The 26,031-nt window shown below is 39.6% G+C and overlaps 1 protein-coding gene across 50 annotated transcripts in view; it reads right to left on the reverse strand.

Moving 5' to 3' along the window:
• celf2 (cugbp, Elav-like family member 2) overlaps positions 1 to 26,031 on the reverse strand; it is a 181,922-nt gene that overhangs the window by 35,994 nt on the left and 119,897 nt on the right. For all 50 annotated transcript variants that reach the window (XM_083528506.1, XM_083528534.1, XM_083528532.1 and 47 more), the window contains 4 exons: positions 17,294 to 17,376; positions 10,424 to 10,472; positions 9,912 to 10,046; positions 451 to 530 (listed from right to left, as the gene is read on the reverse strand). In XM_083528506.1, the coding sequence (XP_083384632.1) occupies positions 451 to 530; positions 9,912 to 10,046; positions 10,424 to 10,472; positions 17,294 to 17,376 (347 nt within the window). The remainder of the gene's footprint in view (positions 1 to 450; positions 531 to 9,911; positions 10,047 to 10,423; positions 10,473 to 17,293; positions 17,377 to 26,031) is intronic.

A 26,031-nucleotide genomic window follows, 5' to 3' on the forward strand; every position in this document is an offset into this window, starting at 1 on the left:
TACTTCTCACTGCTTCTCTCCGATTTGTTTTAAAGTTTTGTCCTACTTTTGTGTAAGTTTGAAGCAACAGACTTTTGGCTGAGGGTTGGAGCTGTGATGCTGGCCAAAAGAGACTGGGGGGTGTGAGAGACAAAAAGAGATAGCGAGATTGAAAAAAGACGAGAGAGAGAGAGAGAGAGAGAGAGAGAGAGAGAGAGAGAGAGAGAGAGAGAGCAAGAGAGAGAGATAGTTGGTGAGAGTGAAAAAAGTGGCAAAACAGATGGGAGGGGGAAAAATGGAAGAAAGTGTGAAAGGAGAAGACTGATCAGTTGGTGACAGACAGGAGAGAGTGACAGAAAGAAGGATGAGAGGAGAAGTAATAGTAGGCAGCTGAATAGAGAGAGAGAGAGAGAGAGAGAGAGAGAGAGAGAGAGAGAGAGAGAGAGAGAGAGAGGGACGAGAATACAGTACCTCCATGGTCTGAGACTGATGCATGGCTTTGATTGCATTCTGTGCCATAGCCCTGGTAGAAAACGTGACAAACGCACATCCTGCAGGAAGGGAACGAAGAAGGGAGGTCGGGTAGGTAGGAGGGAGGGAGGAAGGGAGGGAGGGAGGTGAGGAACGAGGGAACGAGGGAGAAAGAGAGACAAGAGAAAAAAAATAAACAAAAGAAACAAGACAAAAGGGTTGGACAGGTTGTTATACAGTAAAGCCAAAAAACAAAGATTGTACAGAGAAGAAAGGCCGACAGAACTTACTGCAAAAGTGGCTTAGAGTAGAACATTCAACAACATTTAACAATTAACACTCAGCTCTTACCTTCAACATTGAACACACTGAACATCAGAGCAACACAATAAAACACACAATCAGTATGAATATAACTGTGTTAATGGGTTTAGTGAAGTGTATTACAGTGCCCAAAGCTGTGTGTAGTACACCGCTCTCTCTCTCACACATACACACTATATTAAATATATGAAAGAAAAAGACTTGTGTTTCTAACTTTTCCAGCTTCTTTATTACGCTTGCAATGTACTTTTATTCCTTTAGGGATTCCTTCAGGAAAACTCCCCTGACAAGGAGTGACAGCCATGACTGATCATCTCTGTCACTTTCTACTATAACTTATCCCCAATCAATATTTGGCAAAGCCGAATTTCTAGAAGTTTCTTTTTGGAAGTTGTGGTATACGCAACACGTTAACATGAGTATTATCAGAATGTTGTGGCATCACGCTTGCCTTGGTCATTTGGTAGATCACAAAATTGTTCATATATTCAAACTTTGTGTTTTGCAAATTTTGGCTGCATGCTAGTCTAGATGTAAATATCAGTAGGCTAGTTTTGATCAAGACCGATACCATTTTTATACTAGTTCTGTTCACTGTAGATATCTGTATGCTAGTCTTGTTCAAGGTAGATATCTGTAAGCTAGTCTTGTTCAAGGTAGATATATGTATTCTAGTCTTATTCAATGTACATATCATCTATATTCTAGTCTTGTTCAGTAAATATCTGTATGCTAGTCTTGCTCAATGTGGATACCAGTTGGCTAGTCTTGTTCAGTGAAGATATCAGTAAGCTAGTCTTGTTCAAGGTAGATATCTGTATGCTAATATTGTTTAAAATTGATATTATCTCTATGCTTGTCTATATCAGTGTAGATATCTGTTTGCTAGGCTTTAACAGTGTGGATACAATCTCTATGCTAGTCTCGATCAATGCTGATATGCTAGTTTTGTTCAAAGTAGATACCACTATGCTAATGTTGTTCAGTATAGATATAATCTCTATGCTAGTCTTGATCAGTGTTAATATCTGTATGCTTGTCCTGTTTAAGAGGGATATCTGTATGCTAGTCTTGTTTATTGTAAATATCTATATTCTAGTCTTGTTCCATGTAGATATTTCTATGCTACTTAGCATCTACCGTATGTATTTCAACTCTATTGCTAACCTTGTTTATTTGTAGGTCAAGCTAGTTGATTCCATCCCTAACGCACAAGTATAACTGATCAAACTGATAGACCCCGTAAATATATATGGTTTTTGTAAATATTTGTATGGTTTTCGGTTTTAGTTGAGTAAATAGCTTTAATTCAAGAATTTATTTAAATCTAAATCCAGTTGGCTAGCATAGCCTGTGTGGTAGCTGATAGCTAGTCAGACTAAGCTGGATTGTTCAGCATGCAGTAGCTACTAGATCTTAGATACCAGGCACTTTAAACTTGGGGATACCAAAGTGGAAAGAAACTGTTGTACACTATAGAGTGTGTTTTAAAAGACGTATGTACACACACGTACACACACGGCTTAAAAATGCTGCGGCTGGACTTTCTCAACAAGCCATTTTGTGTCGCACATTTGCATTTTTATGTGGCTGCTAGAGCGCTCTTCGCCCTAAATGCTCGAACAGGATGAAAGTAATCTCTCTGCTACAATCATGACAAGCGTTTCCACGAGGCTGAGCGGCTGCTGGAGACCTGCCTGTGGTGGCAGCTGGGAAATGGAGTCATTTATGCAGGTGGTGGGCAAAAGAACAGGCCATATGGAGACATGCTGGGGAGATGGCATTGCCTCAAGAGCTCACTCTGCTCTACTGTATACACACACACACACACACACACACACACAGACGAGTAAGCTTCTTTCAAGCATCTAAGTCTGAAAGAAGAACGGTGAAAGAACTGTCTTTTTGTTTTATGTTCACTAGGAGGCACTAACTGCATTTACTTTTATGTTGTGCTTGCCTTCCACCTTCCTCTCTGTCTCAGTCTCTATCACTCTTTTGCTCTGTCTTTGTTTCTTCTCTATCTCATATCCTAAGTTCCTATAAGGGCGTGGCTTAAGTCTGTAGACCCAAATGTTGCTGTTTATTAGACGATACTGTATTATTAGTCCGATCATTAAACCAGGTTAAGACACTCTGTTCTGAAATCTGCAGCTGCTCTCTCCAGTGCGAGAACACCAGAAACAGAATGTCTTACATCTTTGTTGAATTCTCAACCGTGCGCTGTATTTCTACTCGGGGACAATGGGACACAAAGGCGAGGGACCGTTGCCAAAGTATTACCCTTGTTTTATTAATGCTTTCTTTTTAGAGCGCTGCATCCGACAGCAGATATAAATATGCGATAGGCCACATGGAGAAGGAGAAGGAAAGAGAGCGAGAGAGAAAGAGAGAAAAGAGGACAGTTTCGAGGAAGTGGGCTAGCTCCCTTGGTGATCTATATTTATTGGTATGTGAAAGCCTACAGTGATTGATAGATCTCTGCGATGGCGGAGATTAAAGAGATAAAGAGGGAAAGAAAGAGATGCGTTAGCCTAGAGGAGAAACAGAGAAAGGGGCAGTGTGCTTAGTGTCAGCCAGATGCTGTTTTAGTTTAAAACTGGAGCTAGATGACTAATGAAGCTAAAAAAAGTAACAAAAGACTTGTTTACTCAACACCTACTCAAACTCTAACCAGTACTTCACTGCTATCACACTGACATACCAAATATGGGTCAGGACGCCACAGTTATCATTGTCACTATGAACCTTTTTTTTTTTTTTTTTGTCCACCCAGCAATGCTGAGGATCAAGTTGTAGAAAAGAAAAAAAAAAAAAAAGAATATATATATATATATATATATATATATATATATATATATATATATATATATATATATATATATATATATTAGGGCTGTCAATCGATTAAATTTTTAAGCGCAATTAATTGCACGATTGTCATGAGTTAACTCGTGATTAATCGTTAATTAATCTGACATATTTATCTGTTCTAAATGTTCCTTAAATTAATACTTCTCAAGTTTTAAATACTTTCATCAACGTAGGCATGGACAAATATGTTTATTATTAGTGAAACATTACTCAACATAGAGCATGAGGACAAAATATTCTTATAAATGCTTTTAAAGTAACATTGACATAGGGAAAATTTGCAATGCAAAGCGAATTTTCCCATAGGAAATAATGTAAACTTAGATAATCTGCACACACCCAAGATTATCTATATAAAAATCATTTTCAATAGTATTTTATTTACAAATGATTGTCCCTAATGTATCTGAAACACATGACAATGATTAGTACACAATATAAAATAAAACTGAAACAAATTAACCTGCATTTTACTTTTGAAAAGAGTTGTGGCTGGCGTGACGGAGACGAGAGGGAGGAGGAGGGTTATTGCTTGGAAGGAGAATCTCCTTCCATGAGAACGCACGTGGTCACAATAGTATAGTAAACAGTTGTCTCTTGCTGCCTGTACGAGGGATACACGCCGAATGAGGACGAATACAAGGGAAGCTGACCTGGGCTCCCAATGTTTTACGCAACAAGAGAGAAAGAATCATCGTCTCAGTTAAAAGCGAGCCGTTCGCGTGTTGTTCGCGTGATGCTGGATGTTCGCGATGCAAGTTATCGCTCGTAATATCATTTTAATTTAATTCAAAAATTTTGCTCCTCTTGCAAAGCATTTGTAAAGTACATTACTCGCAATCCAAGTTGCCACTGTACATAAAGCTTCAGGACACCAAATGGAACTTTTGCTATGTTTCCACACAGACGGTGTTTATTGGGGGATGTGTGCATCATGGTGGATTTTGGTGCTTGATTTGAGACTTCAGCAAAACAAATGTTTAGTGATTAAAAATTAATTTTTGCTGGAGATTATTTATAAATTTTGTATATCTGAGTAAAGATAGGACGCCGTGAATAAATGTGTGTTCCGTTGAAGGTTTTAATTTCACCTCTTTTATATTATTTACATTTTTAATTGTATTATTACAAAACAAACTACATAGAAATTATGTAGATGATGTTTGAGGTAAATGTTGTATATGATGTTCAAGGACATTGACTAGCATGGTTGAGGTACATGTTGTATATGATGTTTGAGGTAAATGTATATAATGTTTAAGAATATTGTGTAGCATGTTTGAGGTACATGTATATGATGTTTGAGGTAAATGTATATAATGTTTAAGAATATTGATTAGCATGTTTGAGGTACATGTTGTATATGATGTTTGAGGTAAATGTTGTAGATGATTTTTAAGAATATTGACTATCATGTTTGAGGGAAATGTATATGATGTTTAAGGTAAATGTACATGATGATTTAGGGAAATGCTGCGCATGATGTTTAAGTATATTGACTATCATGTACCCTGGCCTGAGTCGGGCATTGGGGGTATGTGCTATTGGACGGAACGAGCGGTAAGAAACACCTCTAGCTGATGAGCCTAATCAGTGCGCTCTGTTACAGTCTGGTGATGCCAATAAAGAGGAGAGAGACGCCAACCTTGGGGAGAGAGCCACCAAGCACAGACGAGCGGAAGGGTCCCCGAACGGTGACTGAACGTGGGCGGGCGCCGGAGAAAGACGCACCGACTGGTGAGTAAACTCAGACAGATGCCATAGAAAAGGCGTTCCAGTTGGACTTGGGCAGGCGTTTAGAAATGAAAATTGTGCCGCGAGTGGCCGCCTGCAGACGTCAAGATGGAAAGGCGCCCCGAACCGCGAATGTGTGGGTGAGCCCCGGCGTAAGTACTGGAAAGGAAAGTGCCGGGGTGAAAAAAAATATAATATCTGCTAATATATTATAAAATAAACAATATAAATATAATATATTGCCTGTCTCTCTTTCTTCCAGCGTGGAACTGTGTGTGTTACAATGATATTTGAAGTAAATGTTGTGTATGATGTTTAAGAATATTGACTAGCATGTTTGAGGTAAGTGTTGTATATGATTAGGAATATTGACTAGCATGTTTAAGGTAAATGTGTATGATGTTTGAGGTAAATGTTGTACTAGTCAACATGCATTGACTAGCATGTGTGAGGTAAATGTTGTATATGATTAAGAATATTGACTAGCATTTCTTAGGTAAATGTTATAAATTATGTTTACAAATATTGACTAGCATGTTTGAGGTAAATGTTGTACATGATTTATTTAGGTAAATGTATATGATCTTTAAGGATATTGACTAGCATGTTTAAGGTAAATGTTGTATATTGACTAATCTCTCGGTGGTTCAAAAGCTACATTTTTAAAGCGGGGTGAAGCGGTTCTCTGCTGCATTTACCCCACTGACCTGAGATCAGCCTACTCCAAACATGCTAGCTGAATTAATGTCCATGTACTGTATGTGCATTTATTTTCATGCAAAAAATTACTGCAGGTGATCATTCTTTAGTGAACGTTCTTTCTGTATACATTCAGAAGGTAGAGGACGAGTGTCGTGGTGTCCTGTAGGGCCGAAGCAGTTCAGTGAAAGCACATCTCCCCTGCATCAGGGCACTTTCAAATATATCTCGCAGCAAGGGCTCAGAGACTGGAGTTAATCTCATGTGGAATTAAAATATTCATGAGAACCGGAGAGACAGCAAGAGGAAAAGAGGGAGACTGACAAAAAGTGTGTGTGTGTGTGTGTGTGTGTGTGTGTGTGTGTGTGTGTGTGTGTGTGTGTGTGTGTGTGAGAGAGAGAGAGAGAGAGAGAGAGAGAGAGAGAGAGAGAGAGAAGAGAGAGAGAGAGAGAGAGAGAGAGAGAGAGAGAGAGAGAGAGAGAAAGGGGAACAGGATAGAGAACGAGGGAGAGAAATGAGTCCTGTAGAGGACAAGATGACAGGAGAGGAGTGCATGAAGGGGTGGAGGAGTGGCTGTGAAATGAGTGTGTAAGAAGAGTGGTAGCTGAGTGAGCAATACGGGACGGCAAAGGTACAACCTGTATCCCCCTAGGCCTCTAAGAACGAGGGAGAAAATTGTAGCAGAAATGTAATGGTCAGATAGAAGGATTTAGCTGTGTTATAGAAACTTTGGCCTCCTGGTTCAGAAAAAAAATGAGTGTACATGCTTCAAGATAAGAAGATGATCGTGGGAGACAGCAGGAGATGGCTTTTATCCGTTTACCAGGAAACAAGATGGAGATTGTTCAGACTTTTGACTTTGTTTCAATGATTTATAATCACACTCTTGGTGTCATCCAAATGATGATGAGTTCCCCTTTGAGTCTGGTTCCTTTTAAGGTTCCTAAGCATGTAAGGGAGTTTTTCCTTGCCACAGTCATGCCCGGCTTGCTCATCAAGGATAAATATACATACATTTAAATATAAGTGAACATTTTTTCTATAATTCTTACATTTTGTAAAGCTGCCTTGAGACAATGTCCATTGGAATGTAGAAAAGAGTGATAAGTATGTGCGGAAAGTGAAGGACGAATACTTAATATATCTTTATAACCCATTGATTGTGTGTGTGTGTGTGTGTGTGTGTGTGTGTGTGTGTGTGTGTGTGTGTGTGCTACGAAAAGTGCTATAGAAAGAAACTGATTTTGAACTTTTGCCTTGCTGTCATTTATCCTTGCTTTCTAATCTCACTATTGACTGCAGGCTACCTCTATATATTTTACTATATTTAACCTATATATTTTACACACATTATGATGGCAATACCAACATAGGCCCAATCTAATTCTGCAGGACTTTGTACATGGCTTTCTACGATGATTAACTTCCCACACTTTTTTTTATTGCACCTGTATCAGAACTTTGTGAATTTGTAACATATGTCTTGTGTATATAAGATACTCTCAAATCCTAAAACGTATTATTCGTGTTCTGTTGGTTGAACCAGCTTTTTCATCAGACTCATTTCATTCTTGTATTGTCTCATCATTTGTTTTTTACTTTTTTTTTTTATATTCTTTTTACTGGCAGAAACGATACAATATAGATAAACAGACATGATAATGTCTGTGTCATATGGACACTAGATAGACACTAGAAAACACTGGCGCCATTCTAATCAGCCGATGTATTTATGCTGTGAATGTGCGTGATGGGGCCTGACACGGCACAGGAGACAAATTGGCACTATCGGGCATGTAATGGGTCACTTAACTTAGAAAAAAAAGTTCAGACAAAAAAAATAAAAATCTGCCTAATTACTGTAAAAGCAACGGTGCTGCAGCAGTATCAGATGCTATGCTAACACTCCAAACACTAAAACCAGTATCATGTACCAGCCCACCAGCCCACAGGAAATACTTATTTCTGACTAACTGGAAAGATTGTTTCTCGTAAAGGATGCATCCAATGTCATTTCTAATGTAAAACATTTAATAAATATTATAAATAATAATTCAGGCTATTGATATGTATAGCTAAAGGCCATCATACATCATACATCAGACATCATACAACGTACAAATGGGGATATTTAAAGTTAAGAAATAACCTTTATTAAAATAAAAAAATGCTGAACATTTTGATTCACAGAATATACTGGGACAATATATCTAAGGTGAGAGGAGCTATCGTTAGGAATGTCCGTTTTATTTTTTTTTCTAAGGCTGTAATCAAGTTCTGAAGCTCAAAAAAGTCCTTCGGCTACAGCCAGGTTCTTGATTGAAATCTCATGTTAAAATCAGAATGTTCTCTGGCTACATTCAAGCCCAGTTATCAGTTTGTTTGCCTGACAAAGATGTAAAACTTCCAAAGCCGCTAGCACATCTTCAGTAGAGGTTGCTGGCCCAAGCCTTTTGAAAATCGCCTGGAGTCTCCTGCTGTTCATCACTTCCAACTTGAATGATTCCATAACATCTGGTCACATGAAGACCAATTGCAAAGGTTATATATCTCAACTTGAAAACACCCACACTAGATACCTCAGAGATCAACGCCCGCTAACTAGCGTCTTATTTCTTTTTAAACTTCCTGTATTTATATAGCTGGCTCTTCTTTCTTACATAGCTGGCTCTTCTTTCTTACCCCAGACTGACCCCCTAGATCTGGACCAGTGTGGCTTCAAAGTGACTCACCCTAAACCTCCCAAGTGGATGCTCTGACAATCTATAATCCACCCTCATCCTCTTGGCACAGTGAATCACCAAACTCTACTGTTCATCTTCGACAGACTTGTAATTAATGGCGCTACAAAGCCGAAGTTTGCTTATTACCCCGATGGATACTTCTGTCATGTGACCACATCTGTTCCCTGCATTCTCCCCAATGGTGTCCCACAAGGCTCAGTGCTGGGCCACTACGGTCATATCCTTAACTAGTTTTTCAAGCCAAAGCAACGTCGATAACTCTCATTAAATTTTTCCTAACGTCAGACAGTACCTCAGCATGTGTGGTAGCAATGTTGTCCCAAAAATCAGCTTTAAAAAATCCTAGCAAGACCAAACAACTGTATGTTCCTGGAAATGCTTCGACATGTCCCTATCTTGCGACGTCCCCCCATTGTTCCAGACATCCAGGCTTCGGGTAGCTCTGGACAACTACCGCTTAAACTGCTAACTGGGTTCAGTCATGCTGTTTTTTTCTTTACAACTTAAACAGGATCTCATTTTAAGGAGAGGCCACTATTCCTCGCATCTTCAAGTGAACCAGAATGGAGCTGTACAACGTTCTACCACACCGCCAAAATCCTGCAGTCTATTTACTGGCCTCCTACAAAGCCAAACAACAGACCAGCCCGCCTACCTTATCAAATCCTGCTCACCACATTCTCTATTTCTATATTCCACTCGTCCCACCATCTGTCATGATACAATGAAGGCATGCAACATGGTTTTCCTGTTATTAAGCGGGGGATTTAAATTTCCTTGTACTTGTTTTTTTGCTCCGAGTTCTCTGTAACTAGGTTTTAGCTTGGTGGTATTCTCAGAGACTGACTTATGACAAGCATCAACTTCTTTTTGAAGGACTCCTTTTGTAAGTCATAGTTGGCAAATGCACATTAAATCCCTACCATTTTTTAATCAGAAATGGGCAAATAGTAAGAGACAGCTACAACTAAGCAAGTGTCAATTGCATTTTAATATCCGTTATGGAACCCTGTGTGTGTGTGTGTGTGTGTGTGTGTGTGTGTGTGTGTGTGTGTGTTTGGATGTGTGTTTGCATGTGTAGGTTACCTCGGCTAAGTCCGTCTGGCCCTCTCAGGATGCGACACTCCTCGATCTGACCGAAGGAGGAGAACATGACCCGGATATCGTTCTCGTTACACTTCTTTGACACCATGCCGATAAACAACTTCCTGTCCTCCACCGCTGAGAATGAAAAAGAGGAAGGGAAACAGGTGGGAGGACAAAAGAAAAGGAGTGATAAGCATGTGTGGAAGGTGAAGGACGAATACTTTATAGATCTTTATCTCCCTCTCATGCTATTCGCTTATTTTAGTTTTCTTTTCTGTGAAGAAAGTATGTGTTTAGATTCACCCATTTATTTTGTGTGTGTGTGTGTGTGTGTGTGTGTGTGTGTGTGTGTGTGTGTGTGTGTGTGTGTGTGTGTGTTTGTTTAAGACAGACAGGCCTTATTAGAAAAAAACTATTACAATGTTAACATATGAACTCCAGCAACCCCCCACCAACACACACATACACACACACACACACACACACACACACAAAACCTCACAAACACTCACCGTTTGACTTCTCACTGTCTGCAGGCTTCATCTGAATGGGATGGTGCATCTGTAAGACAGGACACACACTGGTTACACACACAGCATACAACCACAAAACACACAATTACAGAACACACACATTTTATGTTAATGATTTATTTTGCCCAAAGACCTGAGCAGTTTTGTATTTGTGGGTTTCCCCTCTACGTCTTCTTTTCTTTTTCCTGTTCTTTTACCTGTTTTCCATTTTCTTCCCTTTCTCCATTTTTCTATAATTTATACCTTTCTTCCTCCCTTTATTTTTCCAGCCAAACACAAAGTTCTTGTTCTTTCCACTTCTTCCCCCCACTTACTCCTGTTCTCTCGCCTTGTTACTCTTTTGACTTCCTGGACTTTCCTTTTTTCATCCTCCTTTCATCCATCTAGCGAAATGATCCTCTCCTTCCTTTCTACCATTCCTTTATCTTTCTGTCTTGTAATTTCCTTTCTTTTCTCCTATCTCTTTCATATATGATGCATTCTTTTTTCCTATCTAATTCCAATTTTCTTTATACATTTTCCTCTTTTCCATTCTTTTCTTTATAACTCTTTCCTCTCTCTTTACTACCAATCAATTTCTTCTCCTTTTTTCCTCTCCCTCTTCCTACCTCGGTATCTTCGATCCATCCTTTCATCCTCCCTCCTAATGTTTCTTACTCCCTCTTCGCTTTCAACACTCATTTCCTTTTTTACTTCTGCTTCCAATATCGTCTGATTCCTTCCTTTACCTTTCTTTCATCTTCACCCCGTTCCTCCTTACCATCGTTCCTTCTTATGTCTCAACTTATCTCATCCATTACAGACACACTAAAAGATAATGTTCATCCACTTGTGATCTCCTTCTCTCCTCTCATCTGATACAAAAAAACATGTTCCTGCTTTCTCCACCTCTCTCTCTCTCTCTCTCTCTCTCTCTCTCTCTCTCTCTCTCTCTCTCTCTCTCTCTCTCTCTCTCTCTCTCTCTCTCTCTCTCTCTCTCTCTCTCTCTCTCTCTCTCTCTCTCTCTCTCTCTCTCTCTGTAAAGCCTCACAGCCACAGTCTGCCTTTGATCTGCTGTCAGACTTTGACTTTATCCTGTCTCTCTCTCTCTCACACACACACACACACACACACACACACACACACACACACACACACACACACACACACACACACACACACACACTCTCTACATTGCATGGAAGTATGGAAGTGTCGCCGTCCTTTTCCATCTCTCTCTCTCTCTCTCTCTCTCTCTCTCTCTCTCTCTCTCTCTCTCTCTCTCTCTCTCTCTCTCTCTCTCTCTTTTTCTTTTCTCTCCCTCTCTCTAGCTTTCCCTCTGTTTTAGAGAATTTTACATTATAGACAGTTATACAGTTTTGTGTGTGTGTGTGTGTGTGTGTGTGTGTGTGTGTGTGTGTATACATGCTAAGTGGAGTGGATGTAGTTGCATACATAGGTACTTTAACGTTTTCCCCATTATCTAACACACACACACACACACACACACACACACACACACACACACACACACACACACACACACACACACACACCAATTGAAGTGTTACTTTCTAATCAGTATAGGGCAAATATGCATCATCTCACGGGGTAGTGGTAACTTAGTGGTTAATGCTATGGGTTACTGATTGGAAGGTCGGGGTTTCAAGCCGCAGTACCGCCAAGCTGCCACTCTTGGGCCCTTAAACAGGTGATCCTCATTTTTCCCTAACAGCACGACTCAGACAGCACGGCTTAACAAGTGGAATAATTGATCTAGTAAAGTTTTTATGTGAGGCATGCCCAATGTCAGCACTTTGTTCAGTTTTCCAAGTCTGACAGAAAGACAGAAGGCGTCCTCAGTAACACAACACTTTCTCTCTTATTACATTCAAGTACAACTGGCCAGTGGTGCTGTGTTTGGCAGAAGAAAAAGAGTAGGTCAATTTGTCTAACTGTTTAATACTAATTGACATACTGGGTGTCTAAAGTAATTTTGCTGCTAAAGATGGCTGTTGCATCATCAGAGCTGAAACTCGTAAAAACAGGATGAGACTACAGGTAATGTAATGTCCTTTGAGTTATACTCTGTGAAATACACCACATCAAAATTTGGTGGAATGCTCTGATCAGTTGGATTGTAGAGGTCAAATGATTCATCGGTTTTGCTGTTTAATTTGCACAAATAGTTGTGCATACTAACAGTAGCTCATACCGACAGTTTTTCCGGGTTGCGCTATTTTGTACGAGAGTGGCCTCTAGAGGCAAATCACTGCTGCCACGTGCTGCTCATTTAACGTGTCAGTTTTTATTAATTTATTAATAAACATTAATATATGTATACATATACTTATTTAAGTTTGCACATTTTTACGATTTAGTCCTGTTTTCTATTAAATTTTTTTGTATTAAAGTTTAGCAATATTTTATATGGAGTGTTATGTTTGTTTGTTTTCAATCCAGTATCCATTTAAAAAAACAATTTCTTGATCAATCAGTTATTGGCAAGTACAAACCTAGTTATCAGTATCGGTAAAATTCCACTATCGGTCGACTTCTACTAGACTGTATCCCTCAAAATACATATCATCGTAAATGGTCTGTGTTTTCTGTTAATAATAAGCAACCACTGGTAAAAATGGTTGTTTTATGTAAACGATACGGACAATGGCAACCTTCCCACCAATGACACATTCTCAAGAACCCGTGAACTGAAAGCGTTTCTTGTTAACAGTAGGTGTATAATATTCACTTCGCGCCTTGCTTCAGGTAATGAGAATGTTAAACGTGATCTAATCTTCACACGGCGTGTACATAAGTGCATGCAGTCTGGCTCCCACGCCTCCGGATGCCGATTCATCATCCGAGTTGCTTGTTGCGCTGCATCGGACGTGAAGCGGTTCGTTCTCAGCGTTCGGGTTTTTTTCCAGAAAAAAGCAGTCAGATGAATAAGGGCCAATGAATGGAAGGCGAAGACAAAAAAACCTTACGCACACAGAGTGCGCACACTTTTCGGCATTGAAGCAAAATCTCTCACGAAATCAGGCCTATTCTTTTTTTTTTCCTGCTTGTATGAAAAAGCAGGAATGAGTACTGAGGGAGAGGTAATGAATGAGAAATAAAAAAAGAGAGATGGCACTAGTAGATGGAGGACACTCTTAAGGACATGCCCTAGATTACCTCTTGTGCGTCCTTAGCTTGGAGTCAAGAACTAGGGTGGACACACCCTCGATCTCTCTCTCTCTCTCTCTCTCACACACACACACACACACACACACACACGGTCTCTGAGTGTCCAACGATTAGACAGAAAGATAGAAAAGCAAAAAGATTAGCATGATGCTAATGAAGACCTCTTCATTGACTTACACAAACTGGGATACACAATTTGCTGATTGCTCTGGTGTTTTTCGGGGTCATGTTAATAAATTTATGTCTATTTAATACCATATCATTATTTACAAAAAGTCCTTTTTCAGAATTGTCTAATGTTTGCCCAAATCGTAAAAAAAAAGCACACAAAACAAGCTTACATTCAAATCAAAGAATACGTCGGATACACCAAATTACTAGGGAAACAACTTCCAGTCATATCAGCAGCTACCCAGCTCGTCTTTCTGTTCGCTTCCTAAGCTGCCCTGTAAACTAATATGTATCTGAAGACTCGAGCAGAAAGCGTGTACGCCACACTGAGCTTAGCTGAGATCAGTGCTATCCGCTGCCTCCTTAGAACCATACAGGCTTAACTGAGCGTGACAGCACATTGCACACATAACAGTTGATTGGCCTCTACATGTTTTACAAATTCCATCTAGCACTTTACTTGGTAGTTTGTCCCTCTACCTTAAACATTCCTATATAATATGAACCTATTAGGGTTGCACAAGCCAGTGCACTCATAGTGCCGGTCCCAGCCCGGGTAAATGGGAAGGGGTTGCGTTAGGAATGGCATCCAGCGTAAAACATGTGCCAAATTAAATATGCAGATCACAAACCTGAAGCGTATCTGCAAGAATGAAAGGGAAAGTTTATAGGACCTGTTATGTTGTATGGTTTAGAGACAGGAGTCAGGAGGCGGAGCTGAAGGTGGAAGAGTTGAAGATTTTCATTGGGAGTGACGAAGATGGACTGGACAAGAAATGAGTTTAATAGAGGAATCATGCAGGTTTGTACCCCCATTGGTAGAAGAGGATGAAGCCACCAGGCCGAAAGATAATAGAAGGGAGGCCAAGGAGGAGGTTTATGGATGTGGTAAATGAAGACATGCATGTGGTTGGTTTGAAAGAGGGAGATGTAGAAGACAGAGTGATACGGAAATGGATAATACGTAAGATGTAACATAACAAAAATGTGGAAAAGGTGAAGCGCTGTGAATACTTTAAATGGGTCAATGGGGGAATCAATTCTAAAAAAAATATTTCAACAGTAAAACACATTACCTCATCAGAACATGCACACCAAATCGTGCACACCACATAACTGTGTCTTATGTCTTGTTAAACACCCTGTTTAGAGTCTAATCCCTATGTGTCTCTCTGTCAAGCTTTTGTTGATGTTGTCCCACAGCCTTGCCATTAGTCTGCATTAGTTTCTTGTTTTACATTCATTGTTCTTGTTTCTCAGTGTTGATTTATTTTTTATTTGTTTCACTTATTTAAATCAATCTGCACTTGCATCCCCAGCCTCCATTCATTACATGGCATTTACTTGTTTTCGATTTGTAAAAGACGTTCACCTAGATGCTTTCCTGAAAGTTTGACTGAGCCTGAAAACAGAACTTAATATCTGCCTATACCATTAAAGTCTGGACTTTTTATCATTGTGCTTGTACCATAGGGCTTTTAAATACTTGCTTCTGATTGGTCTAATGGCAGTGGACGTTCCGGCCTAAAAGGTACACAGCATGGACAAAAGTATCGGGACACCTGACTTGTTCAGCTACATGTGGTTCTTCCCCAATCTTTTACCACAAAGCTGAGGACACACAATTGTACAGGATGTATTTGGATGTGGTAGAATGAAATTTTCCCTTTAATTAAACTGGAAGACTCAAATCTGTTCCAGCATGACAATGCTCCCGAGCACAAAGTCATCTGCATAAAGATATGCTTTACATGGGTTGGAGTAAAAGATCTTGAGTAGCCTGCTATAAAGTTCTGACCTCAACCCTATTGGAATGAACTTGGACGATACAACCCAGGCCTCCTCACCTCACCTCAGTACCCGACTTTACTAAAAGTCTTGCGGATGAATGACTACAAATCTTCAAGCACACTCCAAAATCTAGTGCATCTTAAACATAATATAACAGCAAATTGGAACTAAATGTGGAATGAGATGTTTAAAAAAGCACATACCAATCTTTTAGTCAGGTGTCCACAAATGTTTTATCCGAATAGTAAATATGTTTTTATGAGACGAAACATTATTTTTAGGAGGCGTGTCCACTCCGTTATGAAGACAGAGCGCGGGGAAGTTTCCTCAGTAACACCAACCATTTTATTTCTTATTAAACTGAAGAGATCAGAGAAGAAAAAGCTGGTGAGAGAATGACTCTTTATAGCTGTTATAAAATACGCGATAACGGGAACAAGACTTGTTTTGTGGGTGTTCCATTACATTAAAACGTAACTCTAAAAACATAAAAATGATCGGTGAATAAAATAAAAACATAAATACACGCTGTTACTATGGGTGTAACTGCTTTGCGCCATGGTTTATAAAACTTTCTTTCGGCTTCTCCCGTTAGGGGTCGCCACAGCGGATCCTCCGCACGTTTGATTTGGCACATGTTTTACGCTGGATGCCCTTCCTAACGCAACCCTCCCCAATTTATCCGGGCTTGGGACCGGCACTGAGAGTGGCTGGGGATGGTTCCCTGACCGGGGATCGAACCCGGGTCGCAGCGGTGAGAGCGCTGCATCTTAACCACTAGACCACCAGGGGACCTTTTGCGCCATGGTTTATAATACATTTTAAATAACTACTAGGAACTTCTGTTCCACTAATTTGATTGGACGAGAGCCACAGAGCGTTCATAGTACTAAAAACTAATACAGTGGGACGTTTCACCGTGTGTCTCAAGCCACAAAATGTTTTAGTTTGGTACAGTTAGGGATATACCTTTGGGCTTTAATTTTTAAAGCTTGATAGAAGAAAAAAATAGACAACAAAGCACATGTAATAGGAGTGTACAAATCAATGTGAGTTAGCTACCAAGCTACTGGACATGCTATAGATCAAGTGTGGCTTTTTCTATTATTTCCGCTAGCAGAGCAAAATTTAAACAAACATTTAGCCATATTGTGGCCGAAATATCACTTCCACAATATTAATTTCTCAGATATCGAAATGCAATTGCGCACATTTTAACTGAATATCTGATATTCATCCGCTCTGTGCATTATTGCTTAAATAACAGCATGTTTTTTTTTATCCTTACGTAATAAATAATGCAGTACTAGTTAGTGTTTTTTCTCCACAATTTAGCTTTCATAGCTGCCAATGAACGCCCCCATATTCGCACTGCGTGAGTTGCCGTTGCGATGATTCATTTCCGTATGCAGCGGCTCAGCTCAGCTCAGCTCAGCTTAGAGTTATTTCATTCGAATTAACGTAATTCCTATAAAAGGTGAACACCAGCGATGATCTCTTGGATGAGGCCCATGGAATCGACTGGAAGGTTATGTCCAACTGTCTGACTCACAAGTATCCCTTTTCGCTTCTGGTTATTCGATATAAAAAAAAATTGACAAAGCACCTTTCCTAACAGTATAAAAACGCATCATCATTATCATCATTCAAAATCATGTTCCTCATTATTATTATCTATCAATAACAAATAAGCTCAAATCACAAATATATGCTCACCCCGGTTAAGGTTTTGATGTTGTGCAGGGCGTTCTGGGCCTCGAGAGCGGCTTTCCTCGTGTAGAATGTGACAAAACAGCATCCTAGAAAAAAAGAAAGAGAGAAAGGAGAGAAAGAGAGAGAGAGAAAGAGAGAAAAAGAGAGAGAGCATTAGCATGAACAAGAACACGACTGGATTTCGGCTGCTAGCCGAGTGATGAAATGTCGCGCTGTGGAACCCAGAAGAAAAAAAAGGAGGAAAAGAGGGATGAAGTGGTTGTGAGGGAGAAGGAGTGAGAGAACTCAGTGTGAGTCCTGTTTTTTGGCTTTTTGGGGAGTGTGTGTAGAAACAGGGAACGAGTGTTCGTGTTTAAACAACCATCTGCACGCTTCTGAATAAGATTCTGTTACCCACAACAGTGATGGACTCCTTGAAACACTCCTGAGAGACAGTCAGATATATGTGTGTGCGGTGTGTGTGTGTGTGTGTGTGTGTGTGTGTGTGTGTGTGTGTGTGTGTGTGTGTGTGTGTGTGTGTGTGTGTGTGTGTGTTGTGAAAGAGACTGTATGTGGGAAACGTATATATAATAATAATTGCTCAACCTTTAATCATGGATCAAAATGTTATATATAAAAATCAAATGACTATTACACAATATTAAGGATCAAGAAAATATCATTAAAAACACACACACACACACACACACACACACACACACACACACACACTTGATCACACAATAAGCTTAAATAGTTGTTTTACAAAAAGTCAGCACTTTTCAAGAGTGATCGGAAATCTCTTTGTGGTAATTAGTGCCTATTTTGGCTGAACAGCAGACACTCGATCGGCTTCGTCCCAAATCCAAAGTGAGTTTACCTCCTCGTCTCAAATATCAGCACTTTTGTCTACTACAGAGGGAATCTGGCACGCCCAGTTATCCACCTGCACACACCGCACATGATAAGTGAGTGACTGAGTGAATGAGTGTGTGTGTGAGAGAGAGAGAGAGAGAGAGAGAGAGAGAGAGAGAGAGAGAGAGAGAGAGAGAGAGAGAGAAAGAGAAAAAAAAGAGCGCAGTGGCAGCATTAAGCATGGCAACAGTGTAATTCTTACAATAGCTAGCAGACACACACACACACACACACACACACACACACACACACACACACACACACACACACACACACACAGACAAACACACTGAGAAGTGAGACCCACTTCTAGAACCTATACATGCATCCTCATCCATTTCAGCCTCATTTCAAAATGAATTAAATAGTTATCCTGAAAAATCTACAAACAATACCCCATAATGAAAACGTAAAAGATGTTTGTTTAATCCCACAGTTAACAGTGCATGTCAGAGCACAAACCAAGCCATGAAGTACAAGGAATTGTCTGTAGACCTCCAAGACAGGATTGTATCAGAGCACAGATTTGGGGAACAGAAAATTTTCTGCAGCATTGAAGGTCCCAATGAGCACAGTGGCCTCCATCGTCCATTAATAGAGGAAGTTTAGAACTACGAGGACTCTTTCTAGAGCAGAGCCGCCCTGCCAAACTGGGCGATCGTGGGAGGAGAGCCTTAGTCATAGAGGTTATTAAGAACCCGATGGTCCCTCTGAAAGAGCTCCAGTGTTGCTCTTTGGAGAGAGGAGAACCTTCCAAAATATCGACCATCTCTGCAGCACTCAACCATTTAGGCCTGTATGGTAGAGTGGCCAGACGGAAGCCACTCCTCAGTAAAAGGCACATGACAGCCAGCCTGGAGTTTGCCAAAAGGCACCTAAAGGAACCTCAGACCATGAGAAACAAAGATTGAAGATGAGAACTACTATGACCATGAGAAACAAAGAACTCTTATGCCAAGCATCATGTCTGGAGAAAACCAGGCAATGCTCATCACCTGGCCAAAACTCGAAGATGAGTCAGGATCAAGGGAAAGATGAATGCAGCAATGTTCAATGAAAACCAGCTCCAGAGCAGTCTGGACCTCAGACTGGGGCGATTGTTAATCTTCCAACAGGACAACGACCCTAAGCACACAGCCAAGATAACAAAGGAGTAGCTCCAGGGCGACTGTCCTTGAGTGGCCAAGCCAGAGTCCAGACTTGAGTCCGACCAGTCCCGATTGAACATCTCTGGAGAGATCTGAAAATGGCTGTGCAAAGAAGAATGGGAGAAACTGCCCAAAAAAAGGTGTCCAAAGCTTGTAGCATCATAATCAAAAAGACTTGAGGCTGTAATTGGTGCCAGAAAATGCTTCAACAAAGTATTGATCAGAGGCTGTGAATACGTTCTGGATGCACTGTAAGCACATATTTCCCTTATGTGGACCAGAGTTTTGTTCAAATGAGGAGATGAAGACAAATGCACTCATACACCGACACACACACACACACACAAACACACACACACACACACACACACACACACACACACACACACACACACACACACACATATTTCACCTGCGACTAGTGAGTAATTGGCCATGGGTGCCAAACTAACAAAGCTAATGGCTGCTCTAATCGGCTGTGACGCTTCAGCAGAAACAAATAAGTCATAATTCAATCTCACTGAGCAAACACTCCATCTCTCACTGCAGAAGAACGAAACTACTGTGTGTGTGTGTGTGTTTATATGAGAGAGAAAGAGACAAAGAGATAGAGAAAGTGAGAAACAAGGTGTTTATAGAGATTCTCTGAGTCTACAGAACTTTTGGTTCATCGCAGTGAAAGTCTTAAGGTTAATTGTCTGCGCTACTTTTTTTTGGAATTACCGGCGCTAATAAAAACGCAACATTCTAATTCCACGTTCATTTCTTCACTCGTGAAATGAAACGAGAGAACCTTTTAAAAGTTCAAATCGTAACCTTTACTTGACACCGCATTTGTGTTTGTAAGGAGAAGAGCATCTTTTGTTTGATTACACTTTAAACTTGATTAGAACGAGACACGCGCGATAAGATTCCACGCTCATTATTTCTCACAAATTCCGTGAGGAAACAAGAGAAGACATTTTGCTAAAAAATGCCTGCTTGTATTTCAAAAAGGCCAAAAGGAAACATCGCGTACTTTCTTGCTCCGCCGACTTACACGGTCTTAGATACAAAGATTGCACAGCGACACTGAAACTCAGATTTTGTTCTGCGCACGTGTGAAAACGCTGCCACTTCCTTTGCCACAGATGTTTTTACGTACATCTAGCTATATGTATTATTTTGCGTTTAATGTACAGCTTCAAGAATTTCTTTCAAAAGAAGAAATTCCTGACACTTCTGCATATCAAGGGATAAATAGAGGATAGAAGAAATTAATTAATTCATGAATAAATTCATTTAATGAATTAATAACTTTCTGTGTGTTTCTTAAATGCAGACATTTCTGTAAGAATGATAAAATAAGTACAACATTTAAGTAAAATATCTTAATTATATGAAAAAAACACTTATTTTGCTCAATTTTATCAATAAAATAAAAAAGTGTATTGCATTAGTTTGATTTATTCTATTTTATTTGAATATTTTTCATTTATTTAAACAAAGCAGTTCAAAAATGTTAACAATAATGAACGACGTTAATGAAAAAAAAAAAAAAAAAAAAAAAAAAAACGACAAGCAATTTTTATATTTTGCATTTTATCTGAAATTAAACCAAACCATGACTCAAAAAATTAGGTATGTACCGAACCGTGAATTTTCTGTATGTACACCACTAAAGTATTATATATCATATACTTTATATTTTTTTATTGTTTAAGCCATAGATCATCCTCTCACACTCTTTAAACACACACAGAAATCATTTGCAAGAATATAGCGAGATGAATTTTGTGTCAATTTATAGAAATATCACATTTATAGTAAGTGCTGTAGTACAGTACAGAACTTTAGCGTAGCCTATGCGTAGTTTCTCTGCTTGTTTATTGGTTGTAGTGTCCTATGACGTCAAAAAAAGGGGTATGATTTAAAGATACACGTCACTGCATTCTTGATATTCATAGGCCAAATCTGGTGATGTATGTCTTCAGCCCTTTTTTTGACGTCAGAGGATACTACAACCAAGGGCTGTATAAATTAGAGTTAACAACGCTTTAACCTAAATTCCTTTTTACAGCACTCATTTTTATTAATGAGCAATTAACATAACACGCATTTGTTTGACCATTTTATTGAAAATATAAATAAAAAATTTTTACTTCAGCAAAAAAAAGAAAAAAAAAATATTTATCACTACATATTTGTTTTACTGATGTGCCGAATCCCAAACTAAGCACCAAAATCCACTATAATTCTTCTTCTTCTGGTTTGCATTCTGAAGCAGGACACTTTTTTTTGACAAATTGCAGGAATTGAAGAAAAATGTAAGTACACTATATGGGCAAAACTTTGTAAACACCTGAACATAAGATCTGTATGTGCTTTTTGAACGTCACATCCAACATGTAGTCCCCATTTGCTGTTATAATAACCTCCAGTCTTCTGGGAAAAGGTGGAGATTTGAGCTCATTCAGCCACAAGGGTGGTAATGAAGTCAGGTACTGATGTAGGTGAGGTGAAGAGGCCTGGCTTGCAGTCAGGGTTCCAATTCATCCCAAATGTGTTTAATTGGCTTTATAGCAGGAGATCTTCCACTCCAACCCATGAAAAACACATCTTCCTGGACCTGGCTTTGTCATGCTGGAACATGTTTGGGTCTTCTAGACATGTATACAGTGTGCCTTCAACTCTGTGTTAATCGTTTGGAGAAGAACGGAACATGGCAAGAAATGTCAATTGTTTTCAATGGGTATTTTTGCCCATATAGCGTATATGCATATATACAATTTACAGTATACAATGTAATCATGGAAGACATGCATGTCCAAAGTCTGGCAGAGGTAGAGGACATTAAGGACATGGAGGTCACTACGGATGTTACGTAAGGTAAGTGGAATGCTATAATAGTTCGGAGGAGTTTCAGGGTAGAGCCCTAGATATATCAGCTCCAATCTAAGCCATGACATCTGTCTAAAAAGTTCACTTTCTGCATTTCGCTTTCACAATGACCTCACATAGGACTCCACCCCGGCAAAGTGTGTGTGTGTGAGTAAGTGAGTGAGTGTATGGCTTAGATAAATAAGACTGTCCTGTCCTGGTTTATTCCTTGATTAATAGAACATACCCTGCTGAGCTGAACGAAGCCTGTCTGAGGAAAACACTGAGAGACACAAGTACAATCTCTGAGATATTTCACACACATACATGAGGATCTTCCATTATTATGACTATTAATGCAGATAATGAATGCTTTATTATATATATATATATATATATATATATATATATATATATATATATATATATATATATATATATATATATAAAGCAGCTTTTCTTAATCAGTTTTATATTCCTGCTTTGTACCCCACTAAGACATATAAACATGCTTACACACACACACACACACACACACACACACACACACACACACACACACACACAGGGTGCAATGAGAATACATTTTAATATATAAGCATAATGGGCCTCTACCAGACTTCCGAAGATGCATCACACACCTGTACCGTTCAACAGCAAGGGACTGAATAGCTCACACTATACCTTTTATTCACCGATTTTGCATGTGTGTGTGTGTGTGTGTGTGTGTGTGTGTGTGTGTGTGTGTGTGTGTGTGTGTGTGTGCCTATCTATTATGCACTTCAAAGGCAGAGAGGAATACGTCTTTTGTAAAGAGACACACAGCTGCACTGCTCCGATCTCAGATCAATCAATTGACAAGAGAGCGACCCTCCGTATGAGTATGTGTGTGTGTGTGTGTGTGTGTGTGTGTGTGTGTGTGTGTGTGTGTGTGTGTGTGAGTGTGTGAGAGTGTGTGAGCATGTGTAGACGCATTTTAAATTGCAGTCCAGATAAACAATTTACGCTTTTCTCCGCTGTGTACATCTCTATTCTATGTCTTCATTAGAGGTGCCTTCACACACACACACACACACACACACACACACACACACACACACACACACACACACACACACACACACAAACACATATTTGTCTTACTAACCTTGTGAGGACCATCTATTGCATAATGAAGCGAAATGCTAGAACTGCCTCATGTGTCTAAGCCTCTACTCGGCAACTCAACGGAAACCTTTTGTCCTTGCAAAACCTTTCGAAATATTCTTTGCCATATTAGACATCTGTACAGGATGACATCACTTCCTGTGAAAACAAACTTTTTTTTGTCTTCTGTATTTAACTGGTTTCTACATTTGCAAATTCAAGCTACTTATATTTACTGATTAATGTCCATTAAAACACGTTATCAGTACTCACGCACACACACACTAGGGGTGGCACGGTTCACAAAACCCACAGTTCGATTTGTATCACGGTTTTAAGATCACGGTTTTCGGTTCTGTACGGTTCTTTTGATATTTTTTCTTTTAATCTTCAACATTTCAAAAATTTCCTTTAGCATTTGATATATAGCTTATTAGCTTAATTATCCACAATTTAGGATACAGTATTACAATTTTTGTATTGTAATCATGCACTAACTGAATTTGACTTGACTTTAAGCACATTATTGGGACCATCTCTGAGTAAAAGCTAGGTGAGATTTTGATACAGCAAGAGAGAAGACATTGATGATGACATGCTTTTCTTTTATTTGGCAAAAAAAAAAGTGTCAGCGAGAGGGAATATTAAACCGCGGCGCGAGTATCACGCTGCACGGTTGCATATCTTTTGCTATAAACATCCCCAATGCTTTAGTTATGGCTATTGCACTGTCCGACTGATCACTGAGAGGCTGCTTAAATGCTGCGGACAGTAGAAGTTGTTTCCTAACCGGCTCTCTCCTGTTTGTGCTGTTTGTATCGACACAATGACGTGATGTCTTCTCAAATGAACTGTCATATTAGAAGTGTTGCCATTAGCATATTGAATGCATTTTGCACAATGCTTGCACACAGTCGCAGTTCTATCTACTGGTTTTTTTTTCGTTGTCATAGTAAGTAACATGAAATCCAAAATGTTCCCACACACCGGATTTGAACGACGCGGGCGCACTGCAGCACTCCTTACTCAACTTTTACCGTCTATATGTATGTTCGCGCGAAACTGTCTGAGGCGAAACTGAGCACGGGGCTACATTGCGCATGCGTCGAACCGTGCGATGCACACACGAACCGAACCGAGACGAGCGAACCGAACGGTTCGGGTGTTTTTTCATGTACCGTGCCACCCCTAACACACACACACACACACACACACACACACACACACACACACACACACACACACACACACACACACACACACACACACACACACAAACCTCCATGACAGAAAATGTCTGTCTCAGAAGATCTCCACAGCAAATGACATTTATAAAACAACAGTGACTGGACATAAAAAAATTAAATAAAAAATTAAAAATTCACAAGACAGTGTTCGTTTTAATGTGCAAATTACACTGAACAGAAACAAACAGCAAACATGACCACAACATGAGCAGTCTGCAAGAACTAAGCTGTGTGTGTGTGTGTGTGTGTGTGTGTGTGTGTGTGTGTGTGTGTGTGTATATATATGTGTGTGAAAAAGCAAGAGAGATTTCATTGCTAACGATTATCTCCGCTCGAGCTATAAAACTCTGCAAGCTACATTTATTTACTGCTTAATGTCCAATAAAACACCTTCGCGTTCACTGCTGTGAGTAATCAGTAATCGCGCCGAGGCCGATTTTAAAACGGCGTTTAATTGGGAATGATCAATATGATTAAAACCCTGTGAGAATCGACTTGACGAGGTGGATGAAACCTGAAAGAGAATTGAGTCGAATATCTTTAATCCCTCAGCTACAATGGGCTCCTTCGGTACGACGCATGATTAACGTCTCGCCGGAGATCGCGCCTTATTACACGCCTACGTCATATATAAATAGAGACCAATTCAATATGTGGGAAAAATTCAGGTGGGAATTACACTCGATGGACAGAATTATTGGGATTCCTGACTTTTTTAGCCATATGTGGTTCTTACACCAAACTGTTGGCACGAAATTGAATGCAAACTATTGTACAGGATGTCTTTGGAATTTGTCTCAAAATCTTCCCATAAATTGAACTAGAAGATCCAAATCTGTTCCAGCAAGACAACTGTGCACAAAGCCAGCTCCATGAAGATATGCTTTAAATTTAGAGTGGAAGATCTCCTGCTATAAAGCTCTGGCCTCAATCCTACTGAATACCTGTGGAATGAATTAGAACCCTGACTGCCCCCCCAGGCCTCCTCACCTCTCCTTCATTAGTACCTGACTTTACTAACACATCTAGTGTAAAAATGTCTACACATCTAGTGTATAAAATATAGTAAAACATCTTCCCAGAAAAGTGGAGCTTATTTTACAGCAAATGGGCACGAAATGTGTAATGGAATGTACAAACTGTTGTCCATATAGTGTACATTTAAAATAAACCCAGATCTCTAAAGTCTGGTGTTTCTGTGCATTTCGTGATCCTGAGAAGTAACTCGTGGGCCAAACCCTTGTAGGGTCCATCAATGTCTATCTGTGGGGGTTAATATGCATAACACTATGCATAACTTACACAAAGATAATTGTTCACACAAACACATCCATGCTAACCTTCTTCCATAATTTAGAAAACAAAACAAAACATAACAAACAAAAAAAACATCTAAGGTGACAAAACTAGACAACTCTGCAAATCTAGCTAAATAAATGTGTTTAAT

Source organism: Silurus aristotelis, assembly GCF_946808225.1.
Source record: "Silurus aristotelis genome assembly, chromosome: 24".
Classification (NCBI taxonomy): Eukaryota; Metazoa; Chordata; class Actinopteri; order Siluriformes; family Siluridae; genus Silurus; species Silurus aristotelis.